Genomic DNA, 18,887 nt, shown 5'->3' with positions numbered 1-18,887 from the left:
ACCTGAGCCCAGGAGGCCAGGCTAGGCAACACAGTGAGATACTGTCTCAACAAACAGCCCTTTATATACACACCTAGGCTAGTGGCTAGTGTGTGGCTGAATAACTGGAGAATAACCTGGAACATCCAAAGACCCTGCCCATATCCCCACTGTAGGCTCCATGACTCTCAACCTCTTTCCATCAGCACACAGACTCTCATGCTGACCCTTAAGAAGCTGATGGGGCCAGACATAGTAGCACATACCTATAATCCCAGCAACTCAGAAAGCTGAGGCAGAAGGATCACAGGTTCAAAACCAGACCCTGTCTCAAAATAGAAAATAAAAAATTTTTAAAAGGCTGGGAATGTGGCTCAGTGATTAATCATCCATGGGTTCAATCCCCAGTACCAAAAAAGAAAAGCATTTTTTAAAAAAACTTAGGTAGAATTCATATAACATAAAATGAAATGTGTTAAAGTATGCAATCCAGTTGTATTTAATATATTCACAATAATAACCTCTAAGTAATCCCCAAACATTTCCATCATCCCAAAAGGAAACCTTGTACCCATTTATCAGTCACTCCTGTTCCACCTCCTCCATCTCCTGATGTGGCACTTAAAAATCCATCTGGACAATGACACTGTCCAGGGAGAACTTAGATGTGTGAAGCTTGGCCCACTTATTCATCCACTGGGGGCAGAAGCCAGCTACTCCTTCACGGTGGTGGGGACATAGTTGGGTTTGACAGCTTCCGCAAGCTTTTGAGCGTACATCTCATATCTGCCTGTCATCTGAAAACAAAACACAGACATACTTTGGAGGTTCCTGTTTATAAACACCTATCACTTACCACCATTTCTTGCCACTAGGGGGCAGCCATGGGACAGGAATACTGTTTGACAGGACAATTTAAGACTAGTGTAGAGAAGCAACCCACTGTGACCTTTAAGTACTGATTCCAGTGCTGTGGCCAAGTTCATGAATGCGAAGGTGATTCATACAGCCCAGCCCAGCCTGCAGTGACATCTGTGACCTGTGCATTCAGGAAGTGTGGTCTGCCCCCAGGAAGGAGGGGGAGGGGTGTCCTGAGATCCTGCAGAAACTCAGAAGAACAGCCTACAGTCCAGAGAAGGGAATGATCTACTCCAGGTCACCAGCCAGGAGTGGAGAAGGCTGAGAATTCGAACCCAGATCTCTTGGCTGAGTCTTTGGTCTGTTTGTTCCATGTGGCATCTCATTATGGACACAGAAAGAGACTACTCTCTGGCACGCCATCCACTCTTCCACCCCAAGTCAGCTTCTTCAAAAAGCCTCAACATGAGCCTATTACCACAGCTGGGAAGGTTTCTGCTCCAAGAAAATATCTCATGAGAAAACATTCTGTTTGCTGCTCCTGGTGATACTTGTTAAAGAGCTGACTGGCATGCCTGTAATCCCAGGAATTTTGGGAGACTGGGATAGGAGGATTTAAGTTTGAGGCCAGCCTTAGCAATTTAGTGAGACTCTATCTCAAAATAAAAAATAAAAAGCGCTGGGGGTGGGGCTGGGGCTGCCTAGCATTCATGAGGCCCTGGATTCTATCCCCAACACCATAAAACAACATAAAAAAAATTAAAAAGGATGGGAATGTAGCTCAGTGGTAGAACACTCCTAGATTTGATTCCCAGTATGGGAGGGAGGGATGGTGAGAGGGAGAGAGGGAGAGAGGGAGAGAGGGAGAAAGGGAGAGAGGGAGAGAGGTGAGGGAGGTGAGGGAGGTAAGGGAGGTGAGGGAGGTGAGGGAGGTGAGGGAGGTGAGGGAGGTGAGGGAGGTGAGGGAGGTGAGGGAGGTGAGGGAGGTGAGGAAGGGGAGGGAGGTGAGGGAGAGAGGAGGAAGGAAAGATGGACGAATGAATGAAGTTCTGACTTCTTTTAGGTAGAATTCTGCATTAATCTGAGCTATCCAAGAAGAGTGGCAGGTCAGGGAGATGATCACAGGTAACACTTGTTTGAACTGGGGATTGTGTTGAAGGACTCATGCTCAGGAAAACAGGGGAGCAAGGGCCTAGAGCCCATATCTGTCTGGACAGGAATCCTTGGCTCCTCCCAGTCATTCAGCCATTAACAATGTGACATTCACTTGCTGGATGGTTTGTTCATAAATGGGGACTGAGTTGGTGGAAATACTCCTGGATATGAGTACAATAAACCCTGGGTCCTGGCCTTGGCTACCACTGTCCCATCCCAGGATGACAGGTACCTACATTCCTCTCAAATCCTTGATGTCACAGGGTATTGGTTTCAATGCAGCAAGCAGCCTTTGAGTCAAACCTCTCATTTTACAACTGGGCGTCCTAAGGCCTGGGAGCAGAAGATGCTTGCTTAGGGTGACTGAACAAGGGAGAAGGAAAGCCAGGCCTAGATCCCATTTCTCTGTGTGACCCATTTCCCACTATTGTCAAGGCCCAGACTGTGGATCCTGGCTGCAGGCAGAACCAGACATGCACACTTATCTTGTGATAAGTGCACATGCCTGGAAAGGAAAAAGGATTAGAGAGCCAATCTATTCTATTCTCTGGACAAATGAAATTGAGATTAATTTGTTTGAAGGCGCCTAGAATCTAAATCAGATGAGAGAATTTATTGAGGCCTGCTGCTTGTGCATTGTTTGATCCAACAGTCCCCCTCCCCATAGTGAGCAGGGAGGCAGACAGGCCCACATGGAGCTCCTGGTGTGAAGTGGGCACCTTCTGCAAGCTGTCTCTGAGACAAAACACTGTTAACTGTGGTTCACAGCTCGGTAAGCGGAAGAGTGCCAAAACAGAAGAGCAGGGTAACAGGAAGGAACATGGGGACCCACCTTGAAGTTCCAGACATCACTCATCTGTTGGCAGAGATTGAGGTTGAGCTCAGCAACCAGCAGCCCATCCTGGCTACGGGAGAGCCCAGGAGTCCGACTACCATCAGGAGCTGCCACATAGCTTGAGCCATAAAAGTAGCCAAAGTCATGGTGAGCTTTAAGAAGCAAAGGGAAGTAACCATGAGCTTGTACAGGCACAGTGTGGGCTCTGTAGAGTGACAGGTGCATCAAGGGACACTCAGGAAAAGATGATCATACCTCTTTTCCCAGCATCTTCCAAATGCTGAGGTCCAAAGGCCTGTCTTCCTCCTCAGACCTGAAGGCCCAGCAAGTATCGTAAAGGTCACCCTTGTATCACTCCCCACTGTCCCTGAGAAAACTTCTAAAGGTCACCCTTTAGAGGTGCAGCTACCCACAGTACAAGCCTCAGGGGCTCTGGGGGCTTCCTGGGTGGACTGTTTCCTGTGGTAGCCCCACTCAGTAAACTGGAGACTTACCCCTACTTGTCATGACAGCTAGGTCACTTTGTCCCCCCTCCACATCTTGGTCCCCTTACAAGTCACAGGGTACTAAGAGCTACTCCACAGGTGTGTGAAGATTAGCATGGTACAGAGCAGGGCCTACCTAGCATGGCCTCAACACTTATTTTCCTGACTCTTTTGCTCCTCTGTCAGCAGGAAGCTGAGACTGGAGAATGCAAATCTGGGGTGCAGTCCAAGGCCTCATGTGGAAGGTTCTAGGACCCCTTTGGTATGTGTTTTCTTGGGAAACAGATTGCTCAGGCCCCTCCAGACACATCCTTGCTGAGGGGACAGCCTTTCCCACACATATCCTTGGCTAGAAAGTGGGACCTAGGGGCAGAGAAGTCCTAGCAAAGGTGAGGTGGTACCTTCCCTTAGATCAAAACAAGTTGTAAATACCAGAAACCCAGCCAGCCCATGCTGACTTGAGGGGCATTTGTATAGCTGAGGTGGGGGACAGGGACAAAGGAAAGGAGAGAGGGAGGTCTGAAGGCTGCATGAGAGCCCTTCAGCCTTTTCAGAAGTTCACAAAGGGCTCCCCTACATCTTCTCAGTTCATCTTTACATCAGTCTCAGTGGAGGAATGGAGTCTGGTCTAATTCCACTATGATCCTCATCTGAGGAACAAAGTGGTCACAAGTCCAGGACTGCCACAGGCCACAGTCAGACTCCCATACCAAGGGCAACAAAATAGAGGAGACAGCATCTCCTCCTAGTTGCCAGGCATGCAGATACAGACTATGGGACAGACCCTGCCCAGAGCAAGCAAACAGAAAAGAGAGGGATGAGACCCATCACCATGGAAGTTCATGGAACATACCTTTCTTCCCATCTCCAGAGGTAAACTCATTGGGGAAGTGCTCCTGTGAAGTAAGATCAGAATAAGAGAAACCTATAGGTGGCACCACCACGACATTCATTCCAGAACACTTAGGCAGACCAAGAACAGCCAGCAGACCCACAGGGAGTTAGCTTGGAGACAGTTAAAGTGAGATGCAGGGTCTGTACTCCCTGGGCGATCAACAGGTACTTGTTAAATGTCCCTCAGAGCACCCAGCATCAGGCAGTCAGTGGGGAATTTGACAAGCAAGGTAAAGACCTGGATTTTGCCTTTCAGGAGTTTATAGTCTGGGAGGAAAGAAACACATTGGGCCCTGATCAGTTCTCGGGCTGTGGAAAGTATGTGAAGTTGGCCTGCCTGAAGCAGAAAGACCGGGGGGTGGGGGGGTCTGTGAAGGCAGGAAGAGTGTAGGAGAGGGCCCTCACACTGTTTTTAGTATTTTCTCCAAAGCTTAATGGAATTTGTATATCAAGTGGTGATGGAATCATACAGGCTAATCAAAATATCAGGGTTTGGGCCTAGGGTTGTAGCTCAGTGGTAGAGTGCTTACCTAGCATGTGTGAGGCATGGGTTCAATCCTCAGCACCACCAAAAATAAATAAAAAGGTATTATGTCCATATATAATTAAAATTTTTAAAAATCGGGGGGGGGGTGTCAGTCTCTCTCTTTCTCTCTCTCTCTCTCTGTCTCTCTAGCAGTACTGGGTCTCATGCATGCCAGGCAAGCATTTTATCACTGAGCTACACCCCCAGCCCCATCAGGTTTATGTTGACAATTCAGATGGACTTAGCGTGGAAATCTTCATTGTATCAAACTGATCAGACACTCTGAGCAGTGTTTGACCTGTGGGGTTCGGGATTTAGCTCAGTGGCAGAGCACTTGCCGTAGGCAAGGCCCTGAGTTTACTCCTTGGCCCTGAAAAAAAAAAGTGAGGAAAAAAAATCCAAAAAAATTCAAGGTATCAGAGATTGATGTGTGATTAATAAGAATGAGGAAAAGGATTATTAGGTGATACATGCATTTGCGTTTGGTAGGCAAGACTATTCAGTGTTTGGGGTCTGCTGATGTGGGGAAAATAACAACTAGATACTTAGAAGTGAGAGAGAGAGAGAACTGTCAAATCAAAGATCCTTTCAGAATTATTTCAGCTAACACAACCAAGATTCAGAAATCACAGATCAAGTTGCTTTGTCTCCTTCCAGGATCCTAGGATTTATGACATGCATGCAGAAGAAAAGGAAAGAAAACATAATGTGCCTCCATCACAACCACTAGACAGTGGCTCCTTTCATCATCCAGACCTCAGGGACTTACCTGGCCCACTCGGTTAATGGCACAAGTGAAGCAGTGATTGGCAATGGCAGCATTTCTGGCCTCAATTGGCCATAGGGACTCACTGTAAGAGAGGAAAAGGAGGAACAAGCTTGCCAACTCTCCAGCCAGACTCAGCAGATGCTCAGCCTGGAGCTGCACCTGGCTACTAGCCTTCCTAGGCCTATAGTGGGGCTAGCCAGGGAGACTTAATATACCCAAGGTGATCTCAAATCTGTAAGCAGACCAAACTTGTTCTCAGCACCTCGTTTAAGCCCCAGAAACCTTTTGGGGAGGACCTACTACAGGCAGAAGCCACAAGGCTGTGGTCTATCAGAAGAGACAGACAGCACCTGATCAGATCCTTATCCTGAGCTTCAGTTTCCTTCTCCAAAACTTCCTCAAAAGGAAGCTCCACATGGTGGTACTTCCATAGCTGTCATTTCCTACCTTCTTCCTTCCTTCTGGGAATCTACTTTCTGTGCTGGGCTGGGGAGAACTCCTCCTAGTAAATGTCAGAAGGGAGTTGGGGCCTTGAGGCCTTGGGGCTTGTGAGGGTTGAGTGTGGGCTTTCTCTGCCCTACCCTAACTCTCCTACCCTGCTATGTTACCTTGCAAAGCAGTCTCCAAAGGGGGAGATTTCAGGCAGAGTACCCAGAAAGGAGTTTAGGTTATATTATATTCTGTGGAATCATATTTTATAGCAGAGTTATAACCTCTGAGCTTGGTCCCTGTTTCCCAGTGCCTTCCTATTTTTCCATGCTGAATCATGCACCTCTAAGCAGAAGCTCCCTGGTTCCCTAACTGGATGCACTATAGGCACAGCTGAGCTGTGGGCCTTCCTCAGTCCAGCACCTACCAAAGGGAGAGTGCAATGGGAGACCTCATCCCAACCAGAGACCCTGTCCTTCTCCAGCCCTCCAACCAAGATATGCCATGGAATTCAGTGGGCCTTCTGCTCACTGATGATCTCCTGCCTGAGAAACAATGTCATTAAAATTCTAGATGGGCAGAAGCAATGCTCACTAACACCCAGTCCCTGGGAGCAAAAAGCCCTAGAATCTTCCTTCCTGTCAGTGTGCACCTGGTTTAAACCAGGGAGTAGGTGGAGGGGGTTGTTGCTTGTCATAAGCCTAATATTCAGGAAGATTCATGAGTCTGGAAAAGGGGGGAAAAATCACTGGCATGATTGAGGGGACCCATTTTGCTTCCCCCTCCCACCTGCTAAGCCAAGCTGACAAAACTTTTAAGAAAGGATTTTTACAGAAACACACCCGTAGATGACATTTTCAGGAATCAAATAAGACACTTGTGGGGTGATTGCCATAAAATATCTTTCTTATAATTCTCTAGGGAGGTGTTCTGTGTAGGACTCAAACCCACAGCTGGCAATGAAATATATGCTTTCAAAACCACCAAGGGAAAGGAAGTTGGAGGTTCATGAGAGTCCAGCATGTGCGGGAATCATGAAGAGTCTGGTGTGGGGACAGGGACATTTGACATATTCCCAGTGTATCATACACAAACCCCTAAAAATAATCCAAGTGGGAAAGCAAATGCAGCAAGGGGATGAGACACTGACTTTCTAATGCATGAACATACAAGCAGAAATCCTTGGTCATGTGGGCTGTGCTGGACACCTCCCAGGATTGTCAGCATGACTCAATGAATAAAAAAGCAATTACAGTCTATTGTGGACTTAGAACTGTGGAACACAAAAATGAGCAAGGACACCTTGCTGACCCACAGTGCAGGTACAATTGTGTATCTGTCTGTCTCTGATAAGAAGGGACAGCAGATGGATGATTATGGAAGTTTTAATCTAATGTGGGAGGTTGCCTGACATTGTACTAAGAAACAATACCAACTCTTCGAATAATCATTTATTCTTTTAAGAAAATCACCCAGAATCCTGCCATTCTAATAAACCAACTGTTGTCATTTTTCCATATTCCACAACTATCTGTGTCTACAGGCCAAAAATTTTTACAGAGTTCTGACCACAGTCTGGATACATCATTTCATTGCTCATAGGCTTTTGTCATGATGCTGCATTATCTTCATAATGACTCTTTTTTAGTGGCAATAACCCATGGAAGAGATGAGCTAAAATTCACTTAACCCTGACATTTCTCTTGCTACCAGCCCCCTCCCCCATTATAAATAACACTGCCATAAACATCACATGCACAGCCTTGTCCTCCTCTTTTACATCACTTCCTCAGGCTACAGTTCCAAAAGTATCATTATCAAAGGGCGTGAACAGTTTAGGAGCTCATGAAATGTACTGCTTTCCCAAAGACCTGCTATGGCTGGCCTCGCCACACTCTTGAAGGCCAGGGATTGGAGGATTCTTGGCTGAGGAAAGAAAATCAATCATTTTAAATAAACCTAATAGGCTGCTGAGGACACAAGCAGTTATGTGCATATTACATTGGGATGCTTCTGTTTGCTTAATTGGGGCTAATAAAAACCCAAGAGTGAGGCCAGGGAGGGTTTTAGCAGGCACATGTGTGTTGAGGTGGCTGTCTGGGTCTGTGACCACAGCTTTGCTTCCCCTGGCTCAGAAGCCAATTCAGGACCAGGTGCCCCAGGGCTGACTTATTTTCTGTAGGGACCCCTGAAGCACAGATGGAACTCTCAGAATGTCTTACATATAACTGGCAGGAGGGTTATGCTGTAGAAGGTGGCCCCAAGGTTCTGCCCTGGTCTGGGGGCTGGAACTAATAATCACCTTGCTCAAGGTGCCAATGGATCCTAGTACTGGTGTTCAAGCCACCAGAGGACCCTGGTATATTCTTTGAAGAATATGCCTTTACTGAAGGGAAGATTCAAGCCCTAATTTTTCCTTCTACTCAACAGCACCCCTCCTGGATATGGATTAGACCTTCAGGTGCACAAACGGGATATTGGACTAAGAGTTGCATTGTGAACTGATCAAAGACCTGCTGTGCAAGAGAGACAGTGTGGACTGACAGAGAACTCAAAGCGGCCCATCAGACTTACCCCTGCCTGTCCCCCCCACATAGAGACCAGCCCAGGCAACCAGGACTGCAGGAAGTGGATGCCAGTACCTCCTGTTACAAGTACTCTGCTTTGGAGGAAGTGAGTTGGGAGAGAAATATTTGTACATAAATTCCTAGAGCTCTGTTACTTGTAATGATGCAAACCTGGAGATCACCCAAATGCTCAGATATAGAGGAAGAGCCAAATGGCAGAGGCAGGAGTGTATGGGGCTTTTTTTCCCCTTTAGTACTAGGATTGAAGCCAGGAATGCTTTAAGACTGAGCTACATCCCCAGTTCTTTTTTTTTTTTTTTTTTTTTTGAGACAAAAACTTGCTAAGTTGCTGAGGCTGACCTCAAACTTAAGATTCTCCTGTTTCATCCCCCCCAAGTCACTGGAATCATAGGCATGTCACCAAATCCTGCTATTTTATCTCATTTGCTGCTCTTATTAAATAAGTAGCCCTGGGAGGTACTGCCCATGAAGTCAGAGGCTGCCTGGGCCACCCCCATCCCAGCTCCCAGTGCCGCCTTAACCAGAGTAGTTTTGTTTAAGGGTGGGGCTAATACCCAAATACTAGCTGCTAGGCATTATTAAAGAAAAATGCTTTGTTGGTTAAAAACAAGTTTCCTGGACTGATATCTTTCTTTATAATGTTATTGTATTTTTATACTTTTTTATTTATTTTTATGTGGTGAAGATTGAACCCAGTGCCTTACACATGCTAGGCAAGCACTCTACCACTGAGCTACAACTGTAGCCCCCACCTGAACTGATCTCTTAAGGATCATCTGGGCTCCAACTCCTTCACCTGTTCCCTTTCTCATTTGGATTTCCATTCTTCCCTGTGGACACTGCAGATTCAAGGATCAGGAATCGGTAACCTCCTGACCAGGAGCTAAAATTGGTCAGGCACCTACTGTGCTTCAAGACTTACAAGTGGGGCTTTTTGAATCCTGATGAACATAGGAGGAGGATAGGGATTATTATTTTCATCTCAGTATTCAAAATCAGAGCAAGAGTTAAGTGTCCTAGAGTAGAGTAAGTGGCTCTTTGGGGAGGTGGGGTTTGTAATGGTCATCCTGAGAATTCTTTCCACTGAAAAGCTGGTTAAATGTACAACATACAATCCCAGGGCTCAGGTCTGTTAGACATCTGGTGGCTGCACCTGTCTGCTGCAGTTTACCAAACCTATCACTAAGCCTCGACGCCTACCCTTTGGACTAAGATGGTGTCTAGGCCCAGTGGAGCCCCCCAGAACCTGCCCACTGAGTCACCTGAGTGTTCCAATGGTAGCTGAGGGGTTAAAGATGATCTCAGCCCCATTGATGCTGTACATGAGCCAGTTGAGGGGGTGGTGTCGCCCATAGCAAATGTTTACTGCAATTCTGCCAAACTGGGTCTGGAACACAGGATGGCCCAGGTTTCCCTCCATGTAATAAGTTGACTGAAAAACAAAAACAGGACCACATATTGATGCTTCAGAGCTGCAAGAATTTCCCTTTCCTTCAACTCAACAGAAAAATATGAAATATCACTAGCAGTCTAAAAGTAATACTCTTGGGTGTGATTCTACTTTAAGCTCCAGAATTTCAATGTTAAAATACACACACACACATACACACACATACAAACACACAAATCCAGATACAATAACCAACCAACCCCAAAGGGAAATCACTGTGGTTTAAATATTTGCTCACAATCTCCTTGTGATATGTCAAAAATATTTGAAGCAACTTTGAAGGATAAACTATGGTGAGGTTTCAATCATGATACAAGTAAAGGCTGAGATTTGATCCATGCTAACAAGAGTTAACTGATGTCCACACCAACCATATGTCCTTATACAGAACACTGCAGCTGAAGAAACCTGTACTCATTCAGAGCAATCCTATTCCTGTTTGGAAGAGAAAACTATCACCTGAGTGGTCATGAGACTTGTCCAACTGATTAAGGCCAAATTTGAGAGTGGAACCGACATTTTCCACAAAACATGCCTTGGGACTCCTGCCAGGGCTTAAAGATGACCCCGCAGGGAAGACAGAGGGGAACCCTTCCAGCCTTTCCACCCACCCCTTCAGGGTACTGGCCCTGGAACATTACCAGTGACAACAATAAGGGAGAATAGAGGACAAGCTGGGTCCTAAATAAGTCTGCTTCAGAGCCTTTTGCTTCCTATCATTAATTTCAAAATTGACCAGGATCAGGAAGCAACCAGGATGTGCACACATGGTAGACGCCAGAATGTATCCTGCTGTTCTGATACCTGCCCTATGCTATCTGCAGAAGCTAAAAATTAATCAGAGGGTAAACAGGTGAGGGGCATGTCTTCCCACCTCCACCTCCAGCTGTTACTATGAAACAATGGGTTCATCTCTCTCCTGGAGAACCTCATATAGTCCTGTAAATGATTTCTTGTCTTCTTGACCAGCGTAAGAATAGCTGGGACTCCTGTGAATGCAGAGGGAGGACCAGGAATATGACATCCGGAACTGTGCTTACTGAAAATCAAGTTCAGATTTAATATCTTAGGCATTAGGTGGCGTTCATTCCCTCCTTCAAATATCCACCCCCTCCATCTCACTCACCTATGAATCAACATTAACCAATCAAAACAGCCCTTGACTTACGCCCTGATAACAGGCATGCGAAGTCTTGTGAAACATACATGTACACATTCTCCCCCTGTCACCTGACACAGTCTTGGACCAACTCAGACACCAGGTGAGCCACAGACAAGGAACGTTACCCCCAAAACTAGGATTGGACTGCGATGGGCTAGGAGCTCAGACCCTGAAAGGGGCTGCAGCAATCATTTCACATTTGTGCACCCTTTTGGTTTTTACTTATGTACCACTTACTGCAAAGGAGAATTTCAGTAAGTCATATCAGGTTATAGTAAAAAAAAAAAAAAAAAAAAAGTATAAAAATCCCACTATGCTCCAGATGTCTGGGACTCACCTGCCAGATACCATCTGAATCCCAACTGCCTGTGTGATGCATGGCAACATCAGGAGACCCTCTGAGCAGCACACCTGTACTCTTCCAGCATCACATGGCACCACATGATTCCACACAGAAAGGCCAGTGAAATTAGTAGATTGAAGGGCAAACAACATGGTGCAGCTCACCTCATTGAAATCTCCCACTCTCGGTATATGGTTTTTCCTGGTCTTTCCCATGACTGCTCCAGAATTGGAGATCACCACGGCTGTGTTCCACAGAACGTTCCCATGATCTCTGTCTCGTTCCAAGATGGGGGACACCACCACCATGTTATGCTTCTTTGCTAGCTGGAAATATGAATACTGCAGAGTTCTACTTTCAAACCAATCATTAAAGTTTTTTTTTTAATTGAAGAAGAATTGAATGATCCTATTAAATAATTGGGTGTGGTTTGGAGTTATCACTCAGCTGTTGTCTGGAACACTAAATGTCAGTGTCATCTTGATGCCCATGTTTAGCTAAATGAGAAAAATCATTATTCGTTTTTAATATATTTTTAGTTGTAGATGGACATAATACCTTTATTTATTTTATGTGGTGCTGAGAATCAAACCCAGTGCCTCACATGTTCTACAAGTGTTCTACCACTGAGCTACAACCCCAGCCCATAATTGTTATTCTTGTGCTCTGCTGATGAGACTGTAAAATGGTGCAACCTCCATAGAAAACTCCCAATTAAATATAAAATTACATCATCCTACTTCTGTATATATACCCAAAATAACTAAAAGCAGAACTCAGATAATTCTACATCCAGATTCATAGCAGCATTATTCATAATAGCCAAAGAGACAGAAGCAACCCAGTGTTCATCAACGGATGAACAGGTAAGCAAAATGTGGTCTATCCATACAATGGAATATTATTCACTCTCAAAAAGAAAGGAAAGCCTATCACATACTGCAACATGAATAAACCTTAAGGACATTATAGTCACTGAAATCATGGGGCTGGGGCTGCAGCTCAGTGGTAGAGTGCTTACCTAGCACATGTGAGGCACTGGGCCAGATCCTTAGCACCACATAAAAATAATAAATAAAATAAAGTTTAAAAAAAATAAAAAGAAATCAGTCAAGAAAAGGACAAATATTCTATGATTCACTTGTATAAAATAATCACATTCACACAAAGAAAAAGTAGGATGGTGGTTGGTAGTGGCTGGGGGCTGGAGGCAGCGGGAAAGGGAAGCTATTATTTAATGGGTACAGAGTCTCAGATCTATAAGATGCAAAAGTTCTGGAGATCTGTTGCATGACAATGTGAATATATTTTACTGAACTGTACATGTAAAAATGGGTAAGATGGGCTGGGCATGGTGGTTCATGCCTGTAATTCCAGTGGCTCAGGAGGCTGAGGCAGGAGGCTCACAAGTTCAAAGAAAGCCTCAGCAACTTAGCAAGGCCATGTCTCAAAATAAAAAACGGGTAAGATGGTAAATTTTGTGTTATATGTTTTTTACCAAAATAAAAAATGATTAAAAAGAATCATTTATACTTCTCATCTATACCAAAAAAAAAAAAAAAAAAAAAAACCCTTTGGTAATTACACTTTAAAATTTTTGAGACAAGTTCTCACTAAATTGCCCAGCCTGGCCTGGAATTTGCAATCCTCCTGACTCAGGCTCCCAAGTAGCTGGGACTATAGGTATACATCACTACAACAGGTCCTAATCACATCTTAATAATCCCCACCCCTCAACACTTACTCTGGGGATTAAGTTTGTAACACATCGACTTTGGGGAACACATTCTAGCCATAGCAGACACTAAATTCCTCTTGTTTCAAATAAGAACATCAGGACCTAGTGACTATAAGAGTGAACATCCCTAGTAGGTGCCTTGTCCTGAACTCTAATTAGCCTAAATTACCTCCAGACCTAAAGACAGTAGACAGGAGAAGGTATACTTGAAAAGCAAAACTCGGAGCTTTGCTAAGGGGTGGCCTCGGGCCTCTGGTCCCTCTTGATGCTGACTGGCACCAGCTCTCACTCATGCCCTTTTTCCAGCCCTAGTTCAGGCTTATGAACTGCAATAGCCCCCTATGGAGTCTTCTTCCTCTTTTCCATAGCAAGTAATCAACAACCTGATAAACAAGAGATTGTTTCCCGGCTCTAGTCTGAAAATACTGATGTTTAGAATCACAATTGGGTATTGATAAAATCACTGTGATTATAGCTCTATCCCGGAACTGCTTAAGTATATACAAAGTCTGAAAGAGAAGACAGAGAAATGGGAGGAGTTCCTTTGTTACAGGTGAAAATAAGGATAAGTTAACATCCATCACCTCTGTGAATTTTCTAGGTTTTTCTGATAATAGCTTTACTAAGACATAATTCACATATTTACAAAACTCATTGTGTTCAAAGTGTGAAATTCGGGCTGGGGTTGTAGCTCAGTGGTAGAGCGTTAGCCTAGTATGTGTGAAGCACTGGGTTCGATTCTCAGCATCACATATAAATAAACTAATTGAATAAAGGCCCATCAACAACTAAAAATATTTTTTTTTAAAAAGTGAAATTCAGTGGTTTTTAGTATAGTCACAGAATTGTGTAATCGTCACCATGATCTAATTTTAGAACATTTTCATCACCCCAAATGGAAACCCTGTCCCCATGAGTAGCTACTCCCCTTCTTTCCTTACCCCAGCCCCTGACAACCACAATTTGCTTTCCATCTCTAGGAATTTGCTTCATCTGGACAGTTCATATAAATGGGATCATATCACATGTGTCATGACATTTTAATAAAGAAAAATCAAAACAAATTTCTTCACTGATGAGACAGATCATATGTCAAAACTTATATGACTCAAGCAAATGGTGAGTGGGGTAAGCAAAACTCTGGACAAGGAATCGATGTCCCTGGACTTACTATAGAAGTCATCCCCAGACCACCCCTACAGGAGGTGTAGCTTCCTCAATGAAAAAGTCACAAAGGGTCCTTTAGCTCTGAAACTCTATGATTTTAGGTGAACAAACACTTAAAAAAAAAAAAAAAAAGGTGGCAAATAGTCTTATCTACTCTTATCTGGTAAAACAAGCACCAAATAGTTGCATTTTCCATGGTGAAGGGCCACATCTGACAGTTGTGGCTGTGCTCTGTGACCCATGCAGGTTCAGTAGCTCCTGTCAGAGAGCAGTTAATGTCTGACCTTCTGACAGAATCTGGTGGTGGGCCCATCCTCTGCCGACTCAGCAAATTCTGTCCAAGGAAGCTTCTCTCTCGTACAGAAAGCAAAGGGCATTGCTGTAAAGGTGAGAAAGGTTAGAATCCTGTCACATACATTCTCTGAGTATGCTCCTCAGCTCAGCTGCAGGAGTTCACTATTGGGACCCTCCTCCTCCTAAGGACAAGGAGGTCTCTTCAGAACCAACGGACAGGATAAATGTGTTCAAGGGGAAATGCACCATTTCCATGATCTTTGACTAGACCCTGCCAGGGAGATAATTCAGTGGAAAATTTCATTAAACTAACTGGTTTTTGTTTTGTTTTGTGGTGCCATAGGTCCAACCCAGGTCCTTATGCAAGCATTCTACCATTTTCTAGATGTCTGCTATTGTTCTACCAGCTCTGAACAAACATCAACTTTAGATAAACATTTGCAGGATGCTTCATGATGTGACTGGATGATGTTCAACTGCCTTGGTATGGAGGTTTGTGGCCAATTTAGAAACCACATGGTAGCTAATATTTCCCCCAGACACGGTGCCAGTTGTGCTAAGGGGCAGGTCTTCCCTGACACCCTAAGAAACAGATGTTATTCTCCTCATTTCACAGAGAAGGAAGAGAAGCCTCAGCTTCTTAATTACCTCCAGTCCCAGGATGCCTGGTCGTAGGACTGCACCAGAGTAAGCACACCACCAATGGTACCAACAGCCTTTCGATGGCCCAAATGGGCAGCAGTGCTACCAGCAACAACCCCTGAGGGCCCTGGAACCAGACATAAGGCTCCCCAGGGTCCCTTTAATGAGGTGAAGACAGATGAACTATTTTAAGGAAGCCAACAAAAAAAGCTGTTGATAACAAATAATGATCCTTAATGACCATTGATTCTCAGCTTTCAGAGCATTAGGAATGATTCAAGTGTCCCTAGAGAATACAATCTCCCATGCTGATTTCATTTCCAGTTGCTAAGGCCTCCAAATTTCTCCATTTCTACTTTAATAGCTTTGTTTCCTGTTTATACAAATACTCCAACATAAACAAACTTTAAATTTTTTTTTTTTTTTTTTTTTTTTGGTACTGGGGATTGGACTCAGGGGCACTTGACCATTGAGCCACATTCCCAGTCCTGGTTTGTATTTTAATTAGAGATAGGGTCTCACTGAGTTGCTTAGCACCTCACCATTGCTGAGGCTGGCTTTGAACTTGTGATCCTCCTATCTCAGTCTCCCAAACCACTGGGATTACAGGTGTGTGCCACCATGCCCAGCATAAACAAACTTTTAAGATGAGGACATGGAATACAGCTTTTCATTTCTATTTGTGTACAATGAATCAAAATGTGTCTGTAAAAATAAAAAAAATATTTTAATAAAAAATATAAAATTAAAAAAAAAAAGATGAGGATATAGAATGGAGGCTGGGGGAGGCCAGGGGTTAAAATATCCCAACTGTAACTTTCTAACTAAAAGGAAAGGCATTCAGGGACCCAACAATGAGCCAAGCTCCTTACTCAGACCTGGTTCTGTCCTTGGGAATTGCCATCCTAAAGAGAAAGAGATGGATATGACCCAGGATGGTTAAGCTACCTGGCAGGACAAAGTGTTCAGTTCTGCCTGAGGGAATCTCCAGGGTACCACCAAGGAGGAGGTGTCTATGATGGGCCTCAATGAAAGAGTGACAGTTCCAATCCAATGAAGGAAAGAAGTTGAATAACCATCCAATAAATATTTTTAATGCCTGTTATATACCAGGGATTGTTGTAGCCACAACAGATTAGGAGTGGGGGTTAGGAATGTGAAAAACAAATACATGTACTGGCTTCATAAAGCTTACAGTCTAATGGAGGCCACAGACAAATCAAGAGTCACGTATGTAAAAGGACAAATGTAACAAGAAATAGGACAAAAAAAAAAAAAAAAAAAAAAAAAAAGCCATGAACATCAGCATACTGGGCCCTTGTCCTCTTTCCCTTCTTTGCAAGAGGGTAGAAGACTTTTCTCTGGGGAATCTGACCAGTTCAAAGGGAATTACCCAGTGATACTAATGTAAGGATTACCTAGGGATTATTGCTAAACCAGATCATTCTACAGTGGCACTCAGTGGATGAACCCCTCCCACAATCTCATGAGCTCACGATCAGCTTTGTAATCTTCAATTCTTAAAATATAAGCAGAAGCCGGGCATGGTGACACATACCTATAAACCCAGCAACTCTGGAGGCTGAGGCAGGAAGGTGCAAGTTTGAGTCAGTCTCAGAAATTTAACAAAACTGTCTCAAAATAAAAAATAAAAAGGGTTGGGGATGTAGCTCAGTAATAGAGTATCCCTGGGTTCAATCCCTAGTACCAAAAGGGGATAGGTAGGTAGGTAGGTAGGTAGGTAGATATATACATAGATAGATGATAAGATAGATAGAAAGGGTAATCAGATAATCAGAAAAAGAAAAGACCAATTTGGAATAAGTAGGATCCATGCAGGAGTGTCAGGAGAGAGGAGAAAAAAGAAAGAAGTATTAAATAAAAATCATAAGAGGCTGTTGTTTTGAACTAAGTTCCTGCACTAAGTCCCAAGGGACCAGACTAGAAATCAAAATGGCATCATTGATATTAGAGTTCCATATCACCAAAGAGATGTTAAGAGAGATGATAGCCAAATCTCCAAAGCAGACCAGTTTCAGTCAGCATGATGTCATTCCCTCTACTTTAAGCTTTACCACAAAACTAACCTGAAATAATGTGATGTTAACTATTTTCAATTATTTTTCTATTGTTCTATCTTCCTGTCCCCTAACTTTCAAGGAAAGGAACTTCAAAATAACCAATCTCCTCTTTGTTCTTTGTTTTTACTTGATTCAGTCCTTCTTGTCCATAAAGTCAATTTCTTTCTTAGCTCATTGGAACATTTATTCTATCTTAAGGAATTCAGTGTTGCTTGAGTCTAGACTCGCCAAGTCAATTAAGAATTTTAAAATACATTTATTGTAATTTTGTCTTTTGACAGAAGAAAAGATCTAATAAATAATAAAAGAAAATCTAGATTTGCAAGACCCAAGTTTCTACACTGAAAAAATCCATTGAATGCCTAGAATAATGATGGAAAGTGGTATACACAATGGGATGTTATTATGAAATCATAGAGTGTTAGCCAAAAAGAGAAGATCCTATAATCATCCAGAGAAAAATAAGTCATAGACAATAGGTCATAAATTAAAATGGCTTTGGGCGAGTCAACAACACTCAAAGCTAGAAAGCAATGAAGTCATGTATTCAAACTTCTGAAAGAAAATGATTTCTAACCTCATGCTATCAAGCAAATTGTAGAAGACACATATTTTAAGATGTGCAAGGTCCCAAGACATTTATCTCCCATGTGTTCTTTCTCAGGGAGCCATTTCACCAAAATGATTAATCAAGAAAGAGGAAGGGAAAAAGACTCCCCAGGATTAGGAAGGGGATCAGTCGTGTGACCAGCAGAGGGGGCAACTAATTCAGACTAGAGCAGTTAGAAAGAAGGCTCTGGGACAGATTCCTTCAAGGAGATGAAATTGATAGACTGCTTGATGTGTCTAAACAGGTTAAGGGAACTTAGGAAACTGGTAGAAAGTATGCAGTTGAACTTGTGGTTAAGTATATAGAAGACAAACCACACTGCAGGGAAAACAGAAAATTATTATTCAGAAAAAGAAATCAAAATGGTTCAATGGAGACTGAATTGGGACTAGAAAAGGAAGGATACATGTGTGTAGAGGGAGCATGAGGAGGCAAAGGACTTTTTCCATAGTGGGAAGTTCATGAATGACAGAAAATCAAAAAATTAGGAAATAACTATAGAAACAAAGGTAAATTCCAAAGGAACAAGCTAAGTGTTGAAAGAAGATACCTCTGGGGAGGAGAACAGCTGTTTTATTTTTTTATTTTTTATTTATTTATTTTTTTGGTAACAGACCTTACAGTCCTAATTTGACTCTAAACCATGAGCACAAATAAATTTGATTAAAAAAATAAATAACATAAAGGAAAAGTACATGGTACCAGAAATATATATAACAGAGGACTCAATTTTAGATAGGCTGACTGGTTGGATCTGAGCTAAGATCTGAAAGTAAAACAAGGTTAAGAGGGGCCAGAGCACAGGGTAGCAGGAAATCACCTGGAGGTAATTATAAAGCTGAGGAGAAGACTAGGGGGTGTAGCTCAGTGGTAGAGTATGTA

At 43.4% G+C, this 18,887-nt stretch overlaps 1 protein-coding gene across 1 annotated transcript in view; it reads right to left on the bottom strand.

Moving 5' to 3' along the window:
- Positions 1-454: 454 nt before the first annotated feature.
- Positions 455-18,887, bottom strand: part of Upb1 (beta-ureidopropionase 1) — a 29,203-nt gene continuing 10,770 nt past the window's right edge. Inside the window, exons 4-10 of the mRNA XM_047562965.1 lie at positions 14,663-14,757; positions 11,638-11,799; positions 9,781-9,950; positions 5,502-5,583; positions 4,166-4,208; positions 2,825-2,979; positions 455-776 (exon numbers count right to left, since the gene is read on the bottom strand). Of these exons, the coding sequence (XP_047418921.1) occupies positions 693-776; positions 2,825-2,979; positions 4,166-4,208; positions 5,502-5,583; positions 9,781-9,950; positions 11,638-11,799; positions 14,663-14,757 (791 nt within the window). The 3' untranslated portion in view covers positions 455-692. The remainder of the gene's footprint in view (positions 777-2,824; positions 2,980-4,165; positions 4,209-5,501; positions 5,584-9,780; positions 9,951-11,637; positions 11,800-14,662; positions 14,758-18,887) is intronic.

Source organism: Sciurus carolinensis, chromosome 8 (genome assembly GCF_902686445.1).
Source record: "Sciurus carolinensis chromosome 8, mSciCar1.2, whole genome shotgun sequence".
NCBI classification, from domain to species: Eukaryota; Metazoa; Chordata; class Mammalia; order Rodentia; family Sciuridae; genus Sciurus; species Sciurus carolinensis.
The sequence above is the reverse complement of the archived record's forward strand: the minus strand, read 5'-3'. Positions and strand labels throughout refer to the sequence as shown.